The sequence below is a fragment of the Oncorhynchus clarkii genome, chromosome 18 (genome assembly GCF_045791955.1).
Source record: "Oncorhynchus clarkii lewisi isolate Uvic-CL-2024 chromosome 18, UVic_Ocla_1.0, whole genome shotgun sequence".
NCBI lineage: Eukaryota > Metazoa > Chordata > Actinopteri > Salmoniformes > Salmonidae > Oncorhynchus > Oncorhynchus clarkii.
In genome coordinates, this window is record NC_092164.1 from 60,576,427 (window position 1) to 60,599,649 (window position 23,223).

General features: G+C 41.9%; 1 protein-coding gene across 4 annotated transcripts; it reads right to left on the bottom strand.

The window, feature by feature from the left end:
- Positions 1–6,901: 6,901 nt before the first annotated feature.
- On the bottom strand, positions 6,902–17,243 carry LOC139372749 (protein HGH1 homolog). 4 transcript variants are annotated; one of them, XM_071112546.1, is made up of 7 exons: positions 17,184–17,243; positions 16,169–16,816; positions 15,861–15,961; positions 15,553–15,651; positions 9,931–10,022; positions 9,582–9,704; positions 6,902–8,030 (listed from the first exon to the last, which is right to left on the bottom strand). In XM_071112546.1, exons 2-7 carry the CDS (start codon positions 16,708–16,710, stop codon positions 7,845–7,847), a joined length of 1,143 nt encoding a protein of 380 aa, XP_070968647.1. In that variant the 5' UTR covers positions 16,711–16,816; positions 17,184–17,243; the 3' UTR covers positions 6,902–7,844. The 4 variants fall into 4 exon arrangements, with proteins under 4 accessions (XP_070968647.1, XP_070968648.1, XP_070968649.1 ...); XM_071112547.1 differs by having other exon boundaries at positions 7,622–8,030; positions 16,928–17,192; XM_071112548.1 differs by having other exon boundaries at positions 7,628–8,030; positions 16,169–16,752; positions 16,928–17,185.
- Between the last annotated feature and the right edge of the window lie 5,980 nt (positions 17,244–23,223).

Here is a 23,223-nt window from a genome sequence, read left to right on the forward strand (position 1 = left end):
AGTGAAAGTAGAGTAATGTGACGCAGGGCGCAACTTTCACTGGGGACCCCAACCCCACATTCTGAAATTGCATTTTTGACCCCCCTCCCCACAGTTTTAACATTGGAATGTGATACAAAAAGAGGCAACTGTGTGCTTTAGGACCATGCGGACGTCTCCAAGCGGTCGGGTAGGCTGTTTATCCGACTGGATAGAAAATACAATATTCATAATAATTATGCCCCACCCCCCACTTCTAAAACCAAAGTTGCGGTACTGATGTGACGTGTTGCGGCTCTACTTCCTTGTCCACTGGTACGTCTCAAATGGCACCCTATTCCCTATATAGCGCACCTCTTTTGACCAGGGTCCGTAAAATGTATATAGTATGAATAAGGTGGAAGTAGAAGCCTAAGAGTTGGTGTTTGTGAGTTTACTCCAATTAGGGGAGGGGTAATGGAAAAGAATAAAGGAAAATATATTTAAAACATATTTGTATATTTATATTTACAGTACCGGTCAAAAGTTTGGACACTCCTACTCATTCAAGGGTTTTTCTTTATTTTTACTATTTTCTATATTGTAGAATAATAGTGAAGACATCAAAACTATGAAATAACACATGTGGAATCATGTAGTAACCAAAAAGGTGTTAACTGTAAAAAATCGTTTTTCAAAGTAGCCACCCTTTGCCTTGATGACAGCTTTGCACACTCTTGGCATTCCCTCAACCAGCTTCAAATAGTAAAATATATATATATATATACACAGTTGAAGTCGGAAGTTTACATACACCTTAGCCAAAAACATTTAAACTCAGTTTTCACAATTTCTGACATTTAATCCTAGTAAAAATTAGTTAGGATCACCACTTTGTTTTAAGAATGTGAAATGTCAGAATAATAGTAGAGAGAATGATTTATTTCAGCTTTTATTTCTTTCATCACATTCCCAGTGGGTCAGAAGTTTACATACACTCAATTAGTATTTGGTAGCATTGCCTTTAAATTGTTTAACTTGGGTCAAACATTTCGGGTAGCCTCCCACAAGCTTCCCACAATAAGTTGGGGGAATTTTGAGCCATTCCTCCTGACAGAGCTGGTCTAACTGAGTCAGGTTTGTAGGCCTCCTTGCTCGCACACTCTTTTTCAGTTCTGCCCACAAATGTTCTATAGAATTGAGGTCAGGGCTTTGTGACGGCCACTCCAATACCTTGACTTTGTTGTCCTTAAGCCATTTTGCCACAACTTTGGAAGTATGCTTGGGGTCATTGTCCATTTGGAAGACCATTTGCGACCAAGCTTTAACTTCCTGACTGATGTCTTGAGATGTTGCCTCAATATATCCACATAATTTTCCTTGTTAATGATGCCATCTATTTTGTGAAGTGCACCAGTCCCTCCTGCAGCAAAACTCCTCCACAACCCCCGTGCTTCACAGTTGTGAAGGTGTTCTTCTGCTTGCAAGCCTCCCCCTTTTTCCTCCAAACATAACGATGGTCATTAAGGCCAAACACTTTCAACTGACCAGAGGACATTTCACCAAAAAGTACAATCTTTGTCCCCATGTGCAGTTGCAAACCGTAGTCTGGCTTTTTATGGCGGTTTTGGAGCAGTGGCTTCTTCCTTGCTGAACAGCCTCTCAGGTTATGTCGATATAGGACTCGTTTTACTGTGGATATAGATACTTTTGTACCTGTTTCCTCTAACATCTTTACAAGGTCCTTTGCTGTTTTTCTGGGATTGATTTGCCCTTTTCGCATCAAAGTACTTTCATCTCTAGGAGACAGAACGCATCTCCTTCATGATGGCTGCGTGGTCCCATGGTGTTTATACTTGCGTACTATTGTTTGTACAGATGAACGTGGTACCTTCAGGCGTTGGCTGATTTCTTTTGATTTTAAGTAAAGAGGCAATGAGTTTGAAGGTAGGCCTTGAAGTATATCCACAGGTACACCTCCAATTGACTCAAATTATGTCAGTTAGCCTATCAGAAGCTTCTAAAGCCACGACATCATTTTCTGGAATTTTCCAAGCTGTTTAAAGGCTAATTCATATTTTATTTTTTTACAAATGTTAAACATTTTCTTCCACTTTGACATTACAGTGTAGTTTGTGTAGATCATTGACAAAAAAAATACAATAAATCCATTTGAATCCCACAACAAAATGTGTAAAAAGTCAAGGGGTGTGAATACTTTCTGAATGCACTGTCCATGCCGGTAAGATAAAATCACTTCATAGTTGTCCACAAGAGGGTGATATACCACAAGCTATGGCGATATACACTTGTCAGTACAGCCCTGAATGCTGATTGGCTGACAGCTGTGGTATATCAGACCGAATACCAGGATTATGACAAAATATGTATTTTTACTGCCCTAATTACGTTGGTAATCAGTTTATAATCGCAATAAGGCACCTCTGGGGTTTGTGGTATATGGCCAATATACCACGTCTAATGGTGGTATCCAGGCACTCCACATTGCGTCGTGCATAAGAACAGCCCTTATCCGTGATATATTGGCCATATACCACACCCCCTTGTGCCTTATTGCTTAAATATCAGAACCTTACATAAACACAATCTGAGAAAGTAGTTAGCTCACCTCATTTTCTATTCCATTTGACTTGACCATTTTCTCTTCTATTGGCCAGGCCATATGCACATCAGTATTCGTCTAAGCAGTTATACAAATGAAAAGGCTAATGCATTATGGCCACAACATCACATAGGCCAGAACAGCATTCACCTCCGAGGCTAACTTCAACTGGCCCAAGTATGCAGTGCTGAAACTAAATTGGCCTGGATGGTGAACCATGAGCTATTGATATATCACTTACACTTATGATGTGTCTCTTCCTCAAACTGGCCTCTCCAGCGGGAATAACTAAGTCAATGTCATACTCTTAATTGTTTTCAGCCCTGTATATTAATGTGGGCCTGGGCCAAGGGTGCATCCCAAATGGCACCTTATTCCCTATATAGTGCACTACTTTTGACCAAAGCCCTATGTGCCCTGGATGAAAGTAGTGCACTATAAAGGGAATATGTTGCCATTTGGGACGTGACCCATGTTTTCCTTGTCATGCATTCCTAATGAGCTGGTCTCACGAGTCGTCCGTCACTCCTGTTGGCCAGACATTTTGATTCATCACATTTTAAATCGTCACTCTATTTAGCTATTTTTGGCGAGGAGAATGAAATCATTAGTGGAAGGAAAATATGTGGAGTTGTGAATGCACTGAATGCACTGTAAAAGCCTTAATTACGGTACTGTAGCTAGAGAGCAAATAATGATAAGCTAATAAATATTACACTCCAGCCTGTAACAATGGATTATCAGCAAATGGTTCCATTCCATTCATGTTGAAGCAAAGAGAACCACCTCAACATTCTATTGTAGAATTAGTTTGTACTATGTCATTCATGTTGCCATGGAGAAGGTTCCAAATATATTGTCATCATTTCAGCAAGTTCACACCTTGAGTGTGGGCATGCTTACAGCTAAATATTACATAGATAAATATCAAATACCTCATTCATACAACAAATACATTTGACTGAGAGCTTAATTTGAGATGCACAGGAAAAGAGATGTGGCCAATAGGAGATAGTAGACAAGTAACATTTCACTGTCTGTCATAACAACCACATAGTAGACAGGTAAATCAAATCAAATCAAATTTTATTTGTCACATACACATGGTTAGCAGATGTTAATGCGAGTGTAGCGAAATGCTTGTGCTTCTAGTTCCGACAATGCAGTAATAACAAGTAATCTAACTAACAATTCCAAAACTACTGTCTTGTACACAGTGTAAGGGGATAAAGAATATGTACATAAGGATATATGAATGAGTGATGGTACAGAGCAGCATAGGCAAGATACAGTAGATGGTATCGAGTACAGTATGTACAAATGAGATGAGTATGTAAACAAAGTGGCATAGTTTAAAGTGGCTAGTGATACATGTATTACATAAGGATACAGTCGATGATATAGAGTACAGTATATACGTATGCATATGAGATGAATAATGTAGGGTAAGTAACATTATATAAGGTAGCATTGTTTAAAGTGGCTAGTGATATATTTACATCATTTCCCATCAATTCCCATTATTAAAGTGGCTGGACCTCACTGTCTGTCATAACAACCACATAGTAGACAAGTAACACCTCACTGCTGTTGCTGCAACAATCTGATTCTATATCTGCAAAATCACAGGTAATGCCAATAGCATCATATGTTGTTGAGTAAAACCACAACAATCATTGTAGTTTGCAGGTAATACAACAGCAACCAAACACAGGTAATACCATAGCAACCAAATACTGGTAATACCACAGAAACCAAACACAGGTAATACCACAGCAACCAAACACAGGTAATACTATAGCAACCAAACACAGGTAATACCATAGCAACCAAACACAGGAAGAACAAGCTGACCTGTGGAGCCTGTGAGTCATCAGAGATTTGGGTCTCAAATGGCTCCCTATTCCCTAAATAGTGCACTACTTTTGACCTGGGCCTATAGGGCTCTTGTAAAAAGTAGTGCACTTTATAAGGACTAGGAGGGGCATTTGGGACACACCCTAGAACAAGTCTCACACTTCATTAAATAGCTAAATGAGTATCATCCAATGACTTCTACAGAACTAGCCTACTCATTGGTCCCAGTGTACCAGTATAATAGTTACCTACTGTGTATGTTGACAGTCATGTTACCAATAAATAACACAGCAAAGGGGCATCACATATCACTGTCATAGTTTTGAACGCAACAATTTTCTGCTTACTGGAAGTTAGTTGGTCCCATGTCTCTTCTATCCATAGGGTTGTTTCTGTATGCCATGGTCACAGGGAAGCTGCCCTACCATGAGAAGCATCCCCGCAAACTGGTCCAACTCATCAGGAAAGAGCTGCCGTTCCACCACCCAGTTTCCCTAGGTATTCTGCCAGTGATCAACAGGGGCCATACTAATAAAGCATATTGGCGTAAGAGTACCATTTCCGTCTCGTCTAAGTAATCGTATTCCTTGAGAAAGATTTAGAAAAGCAAAACTGATCCTAGAACAGCACTCCTACTTTGAGATACTTTTTTGGATACGGGCCCTGGTCTGTAAAATGTGTTTAAAAAAACAACAACACTTCTCTGGCCCTTAAGCCCACTTCTCCAATCGAACACTACAGTCGTGACCAAAAGTTTTGAGAATGACACAAATATTAATTTTCACATTGTCTGCTGCCTCAGTTTGTATGATGGCAATTTGCATATACTCCAGAATGTTATGAAGGGTGATCAGATAAATTGCAATGAATTGCAAAGTCCCTCTTTGCCATGCAAATGACCTGAATCCCCAAAAAACATTTCCACTGCATTTCAGCCCTGCCACAAAAGGACCAGCTGACATCATGTCAGTGATTCTCTCGTTAACACAGTTGTGAGTGTTAACGAGGACAAGGCTGGAGATCACTGTCATGCTGATTGAGTTCGAATAACAGACTGGAAGCTTCAAAAGGAGGGTGGTGCTTGGAATCATTGTTCTTCCTCTGTCAACCATGGTTACCTGCAAGGAAACACGTGCCATCATCATTGCTTTGCACAAAAAGGGCTTCACAGGCAAGGATATTGCTGCCAGTAAGATTGCACCTAAATCAACCATTTATCGGATCATCAAGAACTTCAAGGAGAGCGGTTCAATTATTGTGAAGAAGGCTTCAGGGCGCCCAAGAAAGTCCAACAAGCGCCAGGACCGTCTCCTAAAGTTGATTCAGCTGCGGGATCGTGGCACCACCAGTACAGAGCTTGCTCAGGAATGGCAGCAGGCAGGTGTGGGTGTATCTGTGTAACAGTATAACTTTAGTCCGTCCCCTCGCCCATACCTGGGCGCGAACCAGGGACCCTCTGCACACATCAACAACAGTCACCCACGAAGCATCGTTACCCATCGCTCCACAAAAGCCGCGGCCCTTGCAGAGCAAGGGGAACTACTACTTCAAGGTCTCAGAGCAAGTGACGTCACCGATTGAAACGCTATTTAGCGCACACCGCTAACTAAGCTAGCCGCTTCACATCCGTTACATCTGCACGCACAGTGAGGCGAAGACTTTTGGAGAATGGCCTGCTGTCAAGAAGGGCAGCAAAGAAGCCACTTCTCTCCAAGAAAAACATCAGGGACAGACTGATATTCTGCAAAAGGTACAGGGATTGGACTGCTGAGGACTGGGGTAAAATCATTTTCTCTGATGAGAAAGGGCATCCGAAAAAAAGCTTGTCCGGAGAAGACAAGGTGAGCACTACCATCAGTCCTGTGTAATGCCAGTAAAGCATCCTGAGACCATTCATGTGTGGGGTTGCTTCTCAGCCAAGGGAGTGGGCTCACTCACAATTTTGCCTAAGAACACAGCCATGAATAAAGAATGGTACCAACACATCCTCCGAGAGCAACTTCTCCCAACCATCCAGGAACAGTTTGGTGACGAACAATGCCTTTTCCAGCATGATGGAGCACCTTGCCATAAGTGATACCTAAATGGCTCGGGGAACAAAACATTGATATTTTGGGTCCATGGCAAGGAAACTCCCCAGACCTTAATCCCATTGAGAACTTGTGGTCAATCATCAAGAGGCGGGTGGACAAACAAAAACCCACAAATTCTGACAAACTCCAAGCATTGATTATGCAAGAATGGGCTGCCATCAGTCAGGATGTGGCCCAGAAGTTAATTGACAGCATGACAGGGCGGATTGCAGAGTTCTTGAAAAAGGTCAACACTGCAAATATTGACTCTGCATCAACTTCATGTAATTGTCAATAAAAGTCTTTGACACTTATGAAATGCTTGTAATTATGCTTCAGTATTCCATAGTAACATCTGACAAAAATATCTAAAGACACTGAAGCAGCAAACTGTGGAAATTAATATTTATGTCATTCAAAACTTTTGGCCACGACTGTACATGTCTTGGAAAAAAAGCATACCCAAATAAGCATTAAGCCCAGCTCGAAAGAAACCTAAATACGAATGCCTTCAATTATACATTTGTATGATTATTATAGAACAGTGGTGATGTAAATTGAAGAAAAAAAAAAAGATTACTTTTGTTGGATGTGAGCCTGTCTTTACTTGTTGATGTTACTTTAAAGTCAATAAAACTACTTTGCCATAAAGAGCTGCAGTCCTAATGTCCCCTGGCTGTGTGTGCCCCTCCAGGCTGCCAGGACCTGATTTAGAAGCTGTTACAGTGGCAGCCCTCCACCCCCAAGCCCTTCCACAACCTACCTAACAGCAGGAAGCCCAGCTCAGCCCATAAGGACCAGCAGCCCAACAGGCAGCTGCACAGCTTCTCAGGTAAACTGTCTGAAGGCAGCCTGAGGATTCCTACTCCTGGCTACGAGCCTAGTGGCTGCTAACCATGGTACCTAGTGGCTGCTAACCATGGTACCTAGTGGCTGCTAACCATGGTACCTAGTGGCTGCTAACCATGGTACCTAGTGGCTGCTAACCATGGTACCTAGTGGCTGCTAACCATGGATTATGTTACCATGGACTACTATGGGCTCAAACGGGATTCCATTTGGGACTCAAACATTTTGGGGTTCCTACAGAAAATAAATCAAGGGCAGACTCTTTTAGTTAAAAACAAAATGATATTATTTTAATGGTTACTTGACTTTTGTTGTCTAAAATGTACATTATGTGAAAATACAACACAGTCCTCCCCGACTCCTGTTTACATGCAAGTTTGTTGTTGTGATGGCGAGAATTATCTTCTGTTCGTTCCAGTCAGCAGTTGGTTTGGTTCCATTGTTCATCAGATGGTGGCTCAGATGAAATGTAGAAAAGACCTCTGCTACATCATCCTCACTATGCCAGCACACTGCTGGGGCTTGTCTGGATTTAACAGATCTTCCTGGTCCTTCTCCAACTGCTCCTGCTCCTTGGCATCCATGTCTTTGAGCTTCACCACCACATCCTCAGGAATCTCCACCTCCAACAAGTTCTCCATGCCTGGCTCCGGTTCGTCCCCGATCAGCACCTGACAGAGAGAGACAGACAGGAGACATGCCCATACAAAAAAGGATGCATCAATGCTGGTGGCAAACACATTAACAAAGACTTACTTTAAGTGAAAAAAACTGTAGAGAGCAAAATATTCCAATGACATCCTCCACATTACTACAGACTGGAGTTGACAACAAATTAGCTCAAGAAACGTCAAAACGGCATCAGGACGTGTTCCCAAAATTTTGAAAAAAATGTATTTTTAAGTAATATGATAAAAATGTTACAACCTTGTTAAGCGCAAGATTCAGCATAAAAAGACCATTAATCTTAGATAAATATCATGCTTGGATTTCAACTCGCTAGATTTATATGCTTTATGACTGTGGTTAAACTGTCTGGGTAGCTAAAGACTGAACTCGTACCTCTGGACCAGAACTCATACTCCTAGCTGTATGGAGTGTATCAGGGGGTTTCACCCAAGACCGAGTGACATCTTTTCCACTCAGTCGTTCCCCACTACCAGAATGCCACTGCAGAGCAGGCACTATGCAGGGAAGGAACAGTGGAAGCTTTTTCCAGGCAATCAGAACATCCTGTCTGTGACCTAAATGGATCCCTATAGTACACTACTTTTACAGAGGGCCGATAGGGCTCCACAGGGCCCTGGTTAAAAGTAGTGCACTATGTAGGGACTAGGGTGCCATTTGGGATATAGATTCCATTTTCTCAGTCAGCCGCTGCTGTAAATTTCAGCACTCAGAGTACTGACATGTCATGAGATTAATTGGCATTGTAGACTGGGGTGTCTTACCAAGCACAACAAGAAGCCATGAAATTCCCGAACGTACTGGTTACCAAGGTGCCATGACGACAGCTGGAAAATCTGGACTTGCTTGTGAATAACGCAGCAGCAGCAGCTCACCGTGAGGTTTCGCTGGGTTGATTTAATAGGGTAAACCTAAACCCTAACTGCAGAGGTCTGCCTCAGAATTACAGCAACCGTTTGTTGATCTTAGTACAAACCTAACACACATTAAAAATTACTGTAAATTATACACAGAGTACACAAAACATTAAGAATACCTGCTCTTTCCATGACAGGCAAAAGCTATGATCCCTTATTGTCATCAGTTGTTAAATCCACCTCAATCAGTATAGGTGAAGGGGAGGAGACGGTTTAAAAATCCTTCTTTAACTTTTGAGACAACTGAGACATGCATTGTGTGCCATTCAGAGGGTGAATGGACAAGACACAACATTTAAGTGCATTTGAACAGGGAAAGGTAGTTGGTCCCAGGCACACTGGTTTGTGTCAAGAACTGCAACGCTGCTGGGTTTTTCATGTTCAACCGTTTCCCATGTGTATCAAGAATGGTCAACCACCCAATGGACATCCAGCCAACATGACAACTGTGAGAAGCATTGGAGTCAACATGGGCCAGCATCCCTGTGGAATGCTTGACACCTTGTTGAGTCCATGCCCCAACGAATTGAGGCTAATTTGAGGGCAAAAGGAGGTGCAACTCAATATTAGGAAGGTGTTCCTAATGTTTAGTATACTCAGTGTATATTCGTAGTTTACCTGTATAAACTTCTCGCAAGCAGCGGCCACGTGAGGTTCCTTTTCCCAGTTGTGGAACTCCCTCATGATGACATAGGTGTTCTTGGCCTTCAGAAACTGCCGGCCCACTTTGGTAGCAGTCAGCTGGGTGCATCAAGAGAAAAACGTCAGGTTAGGAGTATTTCCAGCTGCTAAAATCAGTTTGGGTTATACAGAAAGAGCTTTTCTGGTTTAGTGACAAAGATGGAGCCAGAAACAAAGCATTTCGTTGCACCTGCGGCAACATCTGAAAATCTGTAAACGTGACAAATAAGCTTTGATTTGAAGTGTTGGTGGAAGCATGGCATGGTATTTAAATGGGTACACTAACCAGTATCATGGTCTCAATGAGCATCTTGCGAATGTCGGGATCCTCCTCTCTTTTCTTGTCCTCGGGCAAGTACTGGAGGTCGACGGGTAACCCTTCATTGAATAGGAATAATGTACAGTCAGTATTAGGCTACATTTTAATGCAGATATCTTACTGTATTACATTAGCAGTAGGCTATATCAAGGAGTTGAAGTGTTTTAATCAATGCATGTTGTTCACAGTACAAACGGAGGGCCTTGTGAAGCAAACCATCTCTTTATGAATTCTTCTCTAGCATCTCAGGCTGTGTAGCCTTCTATAAAGACTGGTTAACGTGGCCATGTGCCACAAGACTGTAAAACATCAAAACAAATGAAAAATGTTGAACTATTTTTACGTGACCACCGCCTTTAAAGTTGAACCCCGGGCTGAGTACAGCACAGATTCACAACTTCCTTGGAAGGATCTTCAACATTTTCTATTTGGGTCCCTCTGACGTTATTGTGATGTAAAACATTTTTTATCAACTCTCCATGCACAAGGTGGGGACAAATACACATGCCTTGAAATTTCACCTGCCATCTGCACAGAACAAACACATTGTGTCCTAGGGAGGAGAGGGTTACTGCAGCAGACATGCTCATGCCACAGGCACAATGATTTCCTGTTGCAGCTGGGAATAGGAATGAGCTCTGAAGTTATCCCTAGGTATAGATCTAGGATAATCGTCCCTTCCCCTAATCCTAACCATTAGTGGGTAAAATGTCAAACTGACTCAAAATCGAGGGAACTGCAGTGGGGTCGGCAAAATTTTTTTTTTTTTGGGGGGGGGGGGGGCAACAATACTTTTTGTTAGGATCCCCATTAGCTGTTGCGAAAGCAGCAGCTACTCTTCCTGGGGTCCACACAGAACATGACAATACAGAACATTAATAGGCAAGAACAGCTCAAGGACAGAAAATATACAAACGTTTTTTGAGAAGGACGATTTGAAATAAAATAGTATTGAATAAACATATTTATTGGTTTTTAATTCATTTTGATAAGAGCTAAAAATGCAATAAATTGAAGGTTATTTGTTGACGTAAAACTCAATTTCATTATTTTAAGGTTGTCATTAGATTTGGGGTGGGATCGCAATAAATTTTTTTGGGAAAAAAAATGGGGACCCAGAAATTCTGTCCCCCCCAAAAAATGGGATCCTCGCTGAAAAAGTTTGAACCGGTTATGTCAGCGTCTACCAACTAACCTGTTATGTCAGCGTGTACCAACTAACCTGTTATGTCAGCGTCTACCAACTAACCTGTTATGTCAGCGTCTACCAACTAACCTGTTATGTCAGCGTCTACCAACTAACCTGTTATTTTACCAGCTGCCCACTGCACTGACGTTAGGAAACAAATCTACGATTATTGAGAATTTCAGTAAGCATTTTTCTACGGCTGGACTTGCTTTCCACCTGGCTACCCCTACCCCGGTCAACAGCTCTGCCCGCGGTAACTTGCCCAAGCCTCCCCATTTCTCCTTCACCCAAATCCAAACAGCTGATGTTCTGAAAGAGCTGCAAAATCTGGACCCCTACAAATCAACTGGGCTAGACAATCTAGACCCTTTCTTTCTAAAAACAATCTGGACCCTCTCTAAAATTATCCGCCGCAATTGTTGCAACCCCTATTACTAGCCTGTTCAACCTCTTTCGTTCTAGACCCAAACTGTTACAGAACTATATCTGTCCTACCCTGTCTTTCTAAGGTCTTCGAAAGCCAAGTTAACAAAGACATCACCAACCATTTAGAATCCCACCGTATCTTCTCTGCTATGCAATCTGGTTTCCAAGCTGGTCATGGGTGCACCTTAGCCACGCTCAAGGTCCTAAACGATATCATAATTGCCATCGACAAAAGACTATACTGTGCAGCCGTATTCATCAACCTGACCAAGGCTTCAATTACCACATTCTTATCGGCAGACAGCCTTGGCTTCTCAAATGACTGCCTCGCCTGGTTCACCAACTACTTCTCAGAAAGAGTTCAGTGTGTCAAATCAGAGGGCCTGTTCTCCAGACCTCTGGCAGTCTCTATGAGAGTGCCACAGGGTTCAATTCTCAGGCCAACTCTCTTCTCTGTATACATCAATGATGTCGCTCTTGCAGCTGGTGATTCTTTGATCCACCTCTATGCAGACGACACCATCCTGTATACTTCTGGCCCTTCTTTAGACACTGTGTTAACTAACCTCCAGACGAGCTTCAATGCCATACAACTCTCCTTCCGTGGCCTCCAACTGCTGTTAATTGCAACTAAATGCATGCTCTTCAACCGATCGCTGTCCGTACCTACCCGCCCGCCTAGCATCACTACTCTGGACGGTTCTGACTTAGGTATTTGTAGTTGTCCACATATTCTAGGTGTCTGGTTAGACTGTAAACTCTCCTTCCAGACTCACATTAAGCATTAAAATACAAATTTAAAATCTAGAATCGGCTTCCTATTTCACAACAAAGCATCCTTCACTCATCCTGCCAAACATACCCTCGTAAAACTGACTATCCTACCAATCCTTGACTTCGGCAATGTCAATTACAAAACAGCCTCCAAAATGGATGCAATCTATCACAGTGCCATCCGTTTCGTCACCAAAGCCCCATATACTACCTACCACTGCGACCTGTATGCTCTCGTTGGCTGGCCCTCGCTTCATATTCGTCGCCAAACCCACTGGCTCCAGGTCATCTATAAGTCCTTGCTAGGTAAAGCCCTGCCTTATCTCAGCTCACTGGCCACCATAGCACGCGCTCCAGCAGGTTTATTTCACTGGTCACCCCCAAAGCCAATTCCTACTTTGGCCGCCTTTTCTTCCAGCTCTCTGCTGCCAATGACTAACGAATTGCAAAAATCACAGAAGCTAGACTCATATCTCCCTCTCTAGCTTTAAGCATCAGCTATCAGAGCAGCTTACATATCATTGCACCTGTACATAGCTCATCTGTAAATAGCCCATCCAAATACCTCATCCCCATATTGTTATATTTTTTGCTCCTTTGCACCCCAGTATCTCCACTTGCACATTCATCTTCTGCACATCTACAGTGCCTTGCGAAAGTATTCGGCCCCCTTGAACTTTGCGACCTTTTGCCACATTTCAGGCTTCAAACATAAAGATATAAAACTGTATTTTTTTGTGAAGAATCAACAACAAGTGGGACACAATCATGAAGTGGAACGACATTTATTGGATATTTCAAACTTTTTTAACAAATCAAAAACTGAAAAATTGGGCTTGCAAAATTATTGAGCCCCCTTAAGTTAATACTTTGTAGCACCACCTTTTGCTGCGATTACAGCTGTAAGTCGCTTGGGGTATGTCTATCAGTTTTGCACATCGAGAGACTGACATTTTTTTCCCATTCCTCCTTGCAAAACAGCTCGAGCTCAGTGAGGTTGGATGGAGAGCATTTGTGAACAGCAGTTTTCAGTTCTTTCCACAGATTCTCGATTGGATTCAGGTCTGGACTTTGACTTGGCCATTCTAACACCTGGATATGTTTTCTTTTGAACCATTCCATTGTAGATTTTGCTTTATGTTTTGGATCATTGTCTTGTTGGAAGACAAATCTCCGTCCCAGTCTCAGGTCTTTTGCAGACTCCATCGGGGTTTCTTCCAGAATGGTCCTGTATTTGGCTCCATCCATCTTCCCATCAATTTTAACCATCTTCCCTGTCCCTTCTGAAGAAAAGCAGGCCCAAACCATGATGCTGCCACCACCATGTTTGACAGTGGGGATGGTGTGTTCAGGGTGATGAGCTGTGTTGCTTTTACGCCAAACATAACGTTTTGCATTGTTGCCAAAAAGTTCAATTTTGGTTTCATCTGACCAGAGCACCTTCTTCCACATGTTTGGTGTGTCTCCCAGGTGGCTTGTGGCAAACTTTAAACGACACTTTTTATGGATATCTTTAAGAAATGGCTTTCTTGCCACTCTTCCATAAAGACCAGATTTGTGCAATATACGACTGATTGTTGTCCTATGGACAGAGTCTCCCACCTCAGCTGTAGATCTCTGCAGTTCATCCAGAGTGATCATGGGCCTCTTGGCAGCATCTCTGATCAGTCTTCTCCTTGTATGAGCTGAAAGTTTAGAGGGACGGCCAGGTCTTGGTAGATTTGCAGTGGTCTGATACTCCTTCCATTTCAATATTATCGCTTGCACAGTGCTCCTTGGGATGTTTAAAGCTTGGGAAATATTTTTGTATCCAAATCCGGCTTTAAACTTCTTCACAACAGTATCTCGGACCTGCCTGGTGTGTTCCTTGTTCTTCATGATGCTCTCTGCGCTTTTAACGGACCTCTGAGACTATCACAGTGCAGGTGCATTTATACAGAGACTTGATTACACACAGGTGGATTGTATTTATCATCATTAGTCATTTAGGTCAACATTGGATCATTCAGAGATCCTCACTGAACTTCTGGAGAGAGTTTGCTGCACTGAAAGTAAAGGGGCTGAATAATTTTGTTTGAAATATCCAATAAATGTCGTTCCACTTCATGATTGTGTCCCACTTGTTGTTGATTCTTCACAAAAAAATACAGTTTTATATCTTTATGTTTGAAGCCTGAAATGTGGCAAAAGGTCGCAAAGTTCAAGGGGGCCGAATACTTTCGCAAGGCACTGTATTTATTTGCGAAATTGTAATTATTTCGCCACGACGGCCTATTTATTGCCTTACCTCCCTAATCTTACTTCAATTGCACACACTGTGTATAGACATTTCTATTGTGTTATTGACTGTAAATGTGTTTATTCCATCTGTTGTTGTTTGTGCCACACTGCTTTGCTTTATCTTGGCCAGGTCACAGTTGTAAATGAGAACTTGTTCTCAACTGGCCTACAGTTTCACTAAAGGTGAAATAAAATAAAAAATATCAGTCTATACTACCTGTTATATCAGTGTCTACTAACTAACCTGTTATATCAGTGTGTAACTAACTAACCTGTTATTTTTTTATTTTATCTTTATTTAACTAGGCAAGTCAGTTAAGAACAAGTTCTTATTTTCAATGACGGCCTAGGAACAGTGGGTTAACTGCCTGTTCAGGGGCAGAACGACAGATTTTTACCTTGTCAGCTCGGGGATTTGATCTTGCAACCTTTCGGTTACTAGTCCAACGCTCTAACCACTAGGCTACCTGCCGCCCCATTGTTATTAAATTGTTAGTAGTATGTACTAACTAGAATTGATTTTTGAATACCACTGGTCTAGGGGCAACTTCACCCTATTCCTTAGGGCCGAGGATGTATTTAAGGACTGTTGAAACATCTGAAATCACAGTGCCTGGTACAGTACATGATACGCTGTCTGCTGCAGCTGGATCCTGTCTGTTCTGCAGGGAGATGAGAAACACTTTTTTTTGTATTTATTTTTTACCTTTATTTAACTAGGCAAGTCAGTTAAGAACAAATTCTTATTTTCAATGACGGCCTAGGAACAGTGGGTTAGTTGCCTTGTTCAGGGGCAGAACGACAGATTTTTACCTTGTCAGCTCGGGGATTTGATCTTGCAACCTTTCAGTTACTAGTCCAACGCTCTAACCACTAGGCTACCCTGCCGCCCTGCCACTTTGCCGTGGTGTCCTCCTTACCTTCATTCTCCTCGTCAGACAGTTCCTCAGGCCCAGCGAGAGGCAGCAACAGGAAAGGCAGAATGTCCACTGCATCACTCAGCAACCACTCATGATGAGCTGGGGGAAATCGTAAGATATCCAAATCAATAACTTTTTTTCTCTTACCCTTTCTTGGAAACATATGTTACAAGGTCAAAGGTCAACATAGCTAGAACGTTTACCGAAAATGAATCCTCTTCAATTCAACACAAAACGGGCATGAACTAGGAAGGTTAAAACTGACTGTCCTACAGCCATTAACATGTGTGTGTCTTTTCATCACTTACCATGGTCAAAGCAACAATTTCTCAGAGTGCCAATGACTCCCCCTCGTCTGATTGTGGAGGCCTCGTATTGTATGTAGGGAAGGAGTCTCTGCACTACACACCTGTGGACCATCAAACATACACACAAAGATCAGGCATCGTCATTGGACAGGGAACAGACAGGTAACACTTATTGGGCAGGAAGTTTGACATCTCTTTAGGCATGTATAGCATGTAGCATGTATTACCAGATGATGAGAAAAGTCAAAAGACATAACCTAGCCTAGGCTAAACCTGGATCTCATTGAGCTAAACACCCAGCCACTGACCTCTCCCTATCCAGGATAAAGTGTCTGGTTTCGGGCAGCTGAGTCAAGTTGGAGAGGAGGGGGCCCAGGTAATGGAGTGACACCTGCTTGTTGTAGCCCTCAGTGCAGAAGATTTCCACTATCTGCGTCAGACCTATCTCCTGCTCCTGCATAGCCTTAAACACCTCTTTACACGTCTTCACGTGCCGCGACAGGTTAGTGAGGATCGTACAGATACGGTCTGCAAACATAAACTCTGGGTCCAGGAGGTTTTTAAACAACATAGGGAGGAAGTCAGCGTCTTTCACCAGCGGTTGGTGCATGGTCTCGTCAGCCGAGAGGTTGATGAGAGAGTGGTAACAGTCTTTGACGATAGCGATAGAGGGGTCGGTGGTGAGGGTCACCAGGGCTTTAAGGAAGTCAGGTTTTGACTGTAGGTAGCGACAGCCGTCCCTGTTGCCAGATAGGCCCAGGATGTACTCTGTGGCCTGGCCCTTGAGGTCCGGCCTGGTGTTCAGGGTGAGGAAGGACAGCAGCTCTTTTGCCTCCACGTCACTCAGCATGATGGTGGACAGGCAACGTGTGATGGTCAATCCAAATCTTCACTAATCCAAAAGTTGACAGTCACAAGATACAGGGTTACAATTCCACAAGTGTAAAGAAAGCTTGCTACAAAGAGAGAGGACAATTAGACCAATGACAACTGGTTAGATACAATGTAGCTAGAACACAACATAAACATACATGGTGAATATAAATGACAAAGTCAGTAATAGTTACATTAAACTCATGCTGTCACATAGCAGGATCATATCCGAGTCCTTTCGATCGTGCTAGCTAGCCAGTCGAACATGGGTTCACTGTAGTTTCTATATCTCAGGCGATATAAAACCATCCGAATTCCTTGACTGTTAAAAGTTTCGTAGCTAGCTACATCGTACATCGTAGCTAGCTGGCTTGATACATATTTCTGGATTTAAAACCAATCGTGCGGTTCTGTAACATTGATCAAACGTTTATTATGACGCACACTCACCTCATCCACATGGGTCGTTCCATGCTGATAACTAAGCACTTCCGCATTTGACATTTTGCGTCTCCAATAGGATTACAGATAATATAGATATATCCGCTTCCAAAAGTAATCCTTAGTTCTGATTGGTTTCATTTTCTCAGCAGCCTTTCGATTGGTAGATTACTGCATGTCATTTTAAAGCGCGCTAAAAGAGTGGAAACAACATATACTCAGCACGACATAAAATTCTCCTGGTGTAAGAAGCTGATTTAGTCTCTTTCAAAGCAGCGTTTAGGATTCTTATTGCCAGCAGTCAGGTAAGAAACGTCGAATTTATTTTTATTGGGACTTTTTGAACCCACTGTTGGAGCAAAGATGTTTTTAAACTAACCCATTGTTTTGTCTCTCTGTGGTTGTAGCTTGCCTACATTGTAGGGCTGGGCGGTATACTATACAGTATTTTACGATATACCGGTATTGATGCACGGACGGGATTGTGTTTTTACTTTACCTTCTATAAAGGTATTTGAATGTTTTATTTTTATGTGATACGCCGTGTGTAACGTCCATTTGTATAGTTTACTTCGCTACTTGAGTCCTCTCTCACTCAACTCAATTGAAATCAATTCAAAGGGCTTTGTTGGCATGGGACACATATTGTAGCGACTCGCACAGACAGCTGTGTGTTATTTTATTAGTTGGTTGTGTTGTACTTACCAGTACCCAGTGTTCGCGGGGTCCGACATGCCAATCAACTTGCTATCTGTCAATCACGGAAATGTCTGGAATGTTCTGATGCCGGGCATCCTGGTGGAGTGGAGTGGTGTGGTTTAAATTTTTTTATAGTGTATCTTTCATTAATTTGGCGTGGGCTACGGCCAAACAGTAGCCTATGTGAAGTTGGCTTAATAAACAGTACATTCGTAAACTGAATTCTGACTGGACAATTGTTCCTTTATGATCTAGCTAGTTCATTGCAATATGTGTACATTGCCAAACCAAGTTAAATAGATAATAAACAAAAGCAGACCTGCCAAACCTGTCCAACTTTTTAGAGTAGTTGAGGCGCGCGGTAAATTGGAATTTGGTGGTTTCTTTCCCCCGCACGCTCGTGCACGCGCTGTTTGAGTCTGATCGCAATTCTAGAATTGGACTAAATCAAGTCTATAAAAGGTTGGAATACTTTTCTTTCTTGACAGCATTCAATTTATACATATGATCAAATTCACTAACAAACTCTAATTAGAAAGAACACACAAAGGCCCTTTATTCTTGGAGTTGTTTTTATTTTATTAAACAAATAACACGTTGTTTGTTTAGGTACAAATGTCCTATCCAATTATAATTTTGTAACTATGATAAGAATAACAAATGTTTGAAGCAGAGCATCAGTATGAAATATACATGCTATCCATAATAAAAACGAAAAAGCTATGATAGGAAACAGTGGGTGAGAACAAATATTCTGGCGACCCTCAAATGTTCAGGAAATCATTTCCTAGACAGATTTGCCTGGTAGCTAGCAGATTTAGCCTTATGTAGCTGGGCATTAGGGTAGATTTCTCTGTGGCAATCATTGAAACCTTCTTGGTAGAGGGCACTCAGCACTCAGCGGCCGAAAGATGGGAGTCTCTCTATTCCCACCCCTTTCATTGTGCGGATTTATCTCCAGGCCTGATCCGTGCGCATGTTGACCAGACTCTGCTCAAAGGTTGTTGCCTAAGAGTCTAAACTCCTATTCCACCAGATCAACAGAGGTTCCCTCAGGAATAATCCAGGGAAAGCGTGCCATGAAAAAAAAAAAGTTGTGGGATGAGAATTTGGCAGTCAATGTCAGTGACCACTGCACGATGGATCTCAAATCTAGTGCAAAGGCATTTTAGAAGCATTGCCTCTATAGCTAATACCTGACACTCAGTCATTCTTCATCGCGCAGTCTTCTAAACTCCCGACTCCATTTAATGCCAATATGTTTAATTATTTTTGATTATACTTTTGTAATGCTTTTTTTGTGACGTGGATCGTAGTTAGTCTATCAGGTTGTGTGATCCTCGTAATGTTACGTGGAATTAAATGTATATCACACTCGCACAAATGCGACCAGTTATTTTTCGTAATTGCATTTAATTTATTTCACTAGCAAATGCGAGTGAACTGCTGGCACTTTAGAGTTCACTGAATGTCCATATTATGTTTTCTAACGTTAGCTTGAAACAATTCGTGTTTACCTTTCCACAACACTGGGTCGAAAAGGGATTTGTCCATACGTTTACGTACTGTTGACGGTCGGCAAACCCAGCATCACAATAAACAGTAGAAGGGGCAGACACCGGGTAGCTACGTCGAACAATGATGGAGATTATTAATACACGTCCGTTGACACAACTCGGTACATGTCTGTGTGTTGCAGCTCGAGAATCTGGATGTTAGATTTACTCAGTGGATTTATTTTTCATTCAAATGTTTTTAAAAAACAGGCCCTATTAATTTCTGCGTACTTTTAACCCGGATCTCGTACCTGCGTACATGGACAGATAATTGCGTAGTTGTTACGCAAAATGCGTGCATATTGGCAGTTCTGCAAAAGTTAAGTAATCAATCAAAAATGAACAGTAACATTACACTCCGTTTCAAAGGAATAGACACATTTCAAATGACATATTATGGCTATGTACAGTGTTATAATGATATGCAAGAGTACAAAAGGGAAAATAAGTAAACACATGGTTTGTATTTACAATGTTTCTTCACTGGTTGTGTCAACAGGTCACAAATCTTGATGCTGTGATGAGACAGTGGTATTTCACCTAATAGATATGAGAGTTTATCAAAATTGGATTTGTTTTGGAATTCTTTGTGGGTCTGTGTAATCTTGAGGGAAATGCATGTCCTCGGATATGGTCATAAATGTGGCAGGAGGTTAGGAAGTGCAGCTCCATTTCCACATCATTTTGTGGGCAGTGTTTTCTCTTGAGAGCCAGGTCTGCCTAGGCGGCATCTCGATATCAAGGCCATGCTCACTGAGTCTGTACATAGTCAAAGCTTTCCTTAATGTTGGGTCAGTCACAGTGGTCAGGTATTCTGCCACTGTGTACTCTCTGTTTAGGGCCAAATAGAATTCCAGTTTGCTCTGTTTTTTGTTAAATTCTTTCCATTGTGTCAAGTAATTCTCTTTTTGTTTTCTCATGATTTGGTTGATTCTAATTGTGTTGCTGTCCTGGGGTGCTGAGGGGTCTGTTTGTGAGCAGAGCCCCAGGATCAGCTTACTTAGGGGACTTGTCTCTAGGTTCATCTCTCTCTGTAGATGATGGCTTTATGGAAGGTTTGGGGAATCGCTTCCTTTTAGGTGGTTATAGAATTGAACGTCTATTTTCTGGATTTTGATCATTTGCGGGTGTCGGGCCTAATTCTCAATGCAGAGTCTCAATTTGGTGTTTGTCCCATTTTGTGAATTATTTGTTGGTGAGGGAACCCAGACCTCACAACCATAAAAAGCAATGGGTTCTACAACTGATTTCAAGTATTTTTTTTTAGCCAGATCCTAATTGGTATGTGAAATTTTTATGTTCCTTTTCCATGGCGTAGAAGGCCCTTCTTGCCTTGTCTCTCATATGTTTCACAGCTTAAAAATCAACAAAGCGTGAGAAGACTTTGCCTTTGTTTTGATTTGTTTGTTTGTCAGTTATGGTGTGCAAGGTGAATATGTGGTCTGTCCTATGTACATTTGGTAAAAAGCCCATTTGATATTTGCTCGGTACATTGTTTTCACTGAGGAAATGTACAAGTCTGCTGTTAATGATAATGCAGAGGATTTTCCCAAGGTTGCTGTTGACCCATATCCCACGGTAGTTATTGGGGTCAAATTTGTCTCTACTTTTGTGCATTGAGGTGATCAGTCCTTGGTTCCAAATATTGGGGGAGATGCCATAGCTGAGGATGATATTGTTTTGTTTTTTAAAGTATAGCCAATTGAAATTTGTGGTCTGTATATTTTATTTTACCATCAACACCACAGGCCTTTTGGGGTTTGTATTTTGTCCTGTAGTCCATTCAATGTAATTGGAAAATCCAGTGGGTTCATGTAGTCTTTTTAATAGCTGATTCTAAGATTTGTGTTTGATCATGTATATGTTTTTGCTGTTTGTTCTTTGTTATAAAGCCAAAAAGATTGGAGAAGTGGTTTATCTATACATCTCCATTTTGGATAGATAACTCTTCGTGTTTAGTGCTTTCCAATTTTCCCAGAAGTGGTTACATTGAGCTGATTTCTGACATGCTGTTCCCTCTTTTTCCGTAGTGTTTTTCTGTATTGTTTTAGTGATTCACCATAGTGAAGGTGTTGACTCAGGTTTTCTGGGTCTCTATGCTTTTGGTTGGATAGATTTCTCAATTTGTCATTGTTTAAAATGTTCTTAGGTTGTCTGCTTGACATTTTTTGATTTGATAGGGAAGCTGAGAGGTCAAATAGTCTGTTAAGGCTTTCTGCTGCCAAGTTTACACTCAATATGACAGTGACATATTTTATCCAGGAAGTTGTCTAAAAGGGTTTGAATTTGTTTCCTAATTGCTTTTTTGGTAGGTTTCTACACTACTTTCCTTCCATCTATAGCGTTTCTTAATATTATTCAGTTCCTTTGGCTTTGATGACTTGTGATTTGAGTATTGCTCAGTTCATGATTTTGCTGTCATCTGGTAGGGGTGTCAGTGGGCTGACTGTGAACACTCTGAAGGACTCTGTGATGAGGTCAGTGATAAAGTAATCTACGGTACTACTGCCAAGAAATGCGCTATAGGTGTACCTCCCATATGAGTCTCCTCGAAGCCTAGCATTGACTATGTACAGAGCTGCAGCTGTTTTTGTTGGTTGTTTTGTCATAGTTGTGTATAGAGGGTGTATTTGGGAAAGAATGTTGTACGCTCTCTCATTTTATTTATTTATTTATTTATTTATATGCGCCGCTTTCCACACAGACCTAGCCTTGTCCCCTGTCACTCAAGGAGCGCATGTGTTGTTCCTCAAATCAAATCAAATCAAATCAAATTTTATTTGTCACATACACATGGTTAGCAGATGTTAATGCGAGTGTAGCGAAATGCTTGTGCTTCTAGTTCCGACAATGCAGTAATAACAAGTAATCTAACTAACAATTCCAAAACTACTGTCTTGTACACAGTGTAAGGGGATAAAGAATATGTACATAAGGATATATGAATGAGTGATGATACAGAGCAGCATAGGCAAGATACAGTAGATGGTATCGGGTACAGTATGTACAAATGAGATGAGTATGTAAACCAAGTGGCATAGTATAGTATAAAGTGGCTAGTGATACATGTATTACATAAGGATACCGTCGATGATATAGAGTACAGTATATACGTATGCGTATGAGATGAATAATGTAGGGTAAGTAACATTTATATAAGGTAGCATTGTTTAAAGTGGCTAGTGATATATTTACATCATTTCCCATCAATTCCCATTATTAAAGTGGCTGGAGTTGAGTCAGTGTCAGTGTGTTGGCAGCAGCCACTCAGTGTTAGTGGTGGCTGTTTAACAGTCTGATGGCCTTGAGATAGAAGCTGTTTTTCAGTCTCTCGGTCCCAGCTTTGATGCACCTGTACTGACCTCGCCTTCTGGATGATAGCGGGGTGAACAGGCAGTGGCTCGGGTGGTTGATGTCCTTGATGATCTTTATGGCCTTCCTGTGACATCGGGTGGTGTAGGTGTCCTGGAGGGCAGGTAGTTTGCCCCCGGTGATGCGTTGTGCAGACCTCACTACCCTCTGGAGAGCCTTACGGTTGAGGGCGGTGCAGTTGCCATACCAGGCGGTGATACAGCCCGCCAGGATGCTCTCGATTGTGCATCTGTAGAAGTTTGTGAGTGCTTTTGGTGACAAGCCGAATTTCTTCAGCCTCCTGAGGTTGAAGAGGCGCTGCTGCGCCTTCTTCACGATGCTGTCTGTGTGAGTGGACCAATTCAGTTTGTCTGTGATGTGTATGCCGAGGAACTTAAAACTTGCTACCCTCTCCACTACTGTTCCATCGATGTGGATAGGGG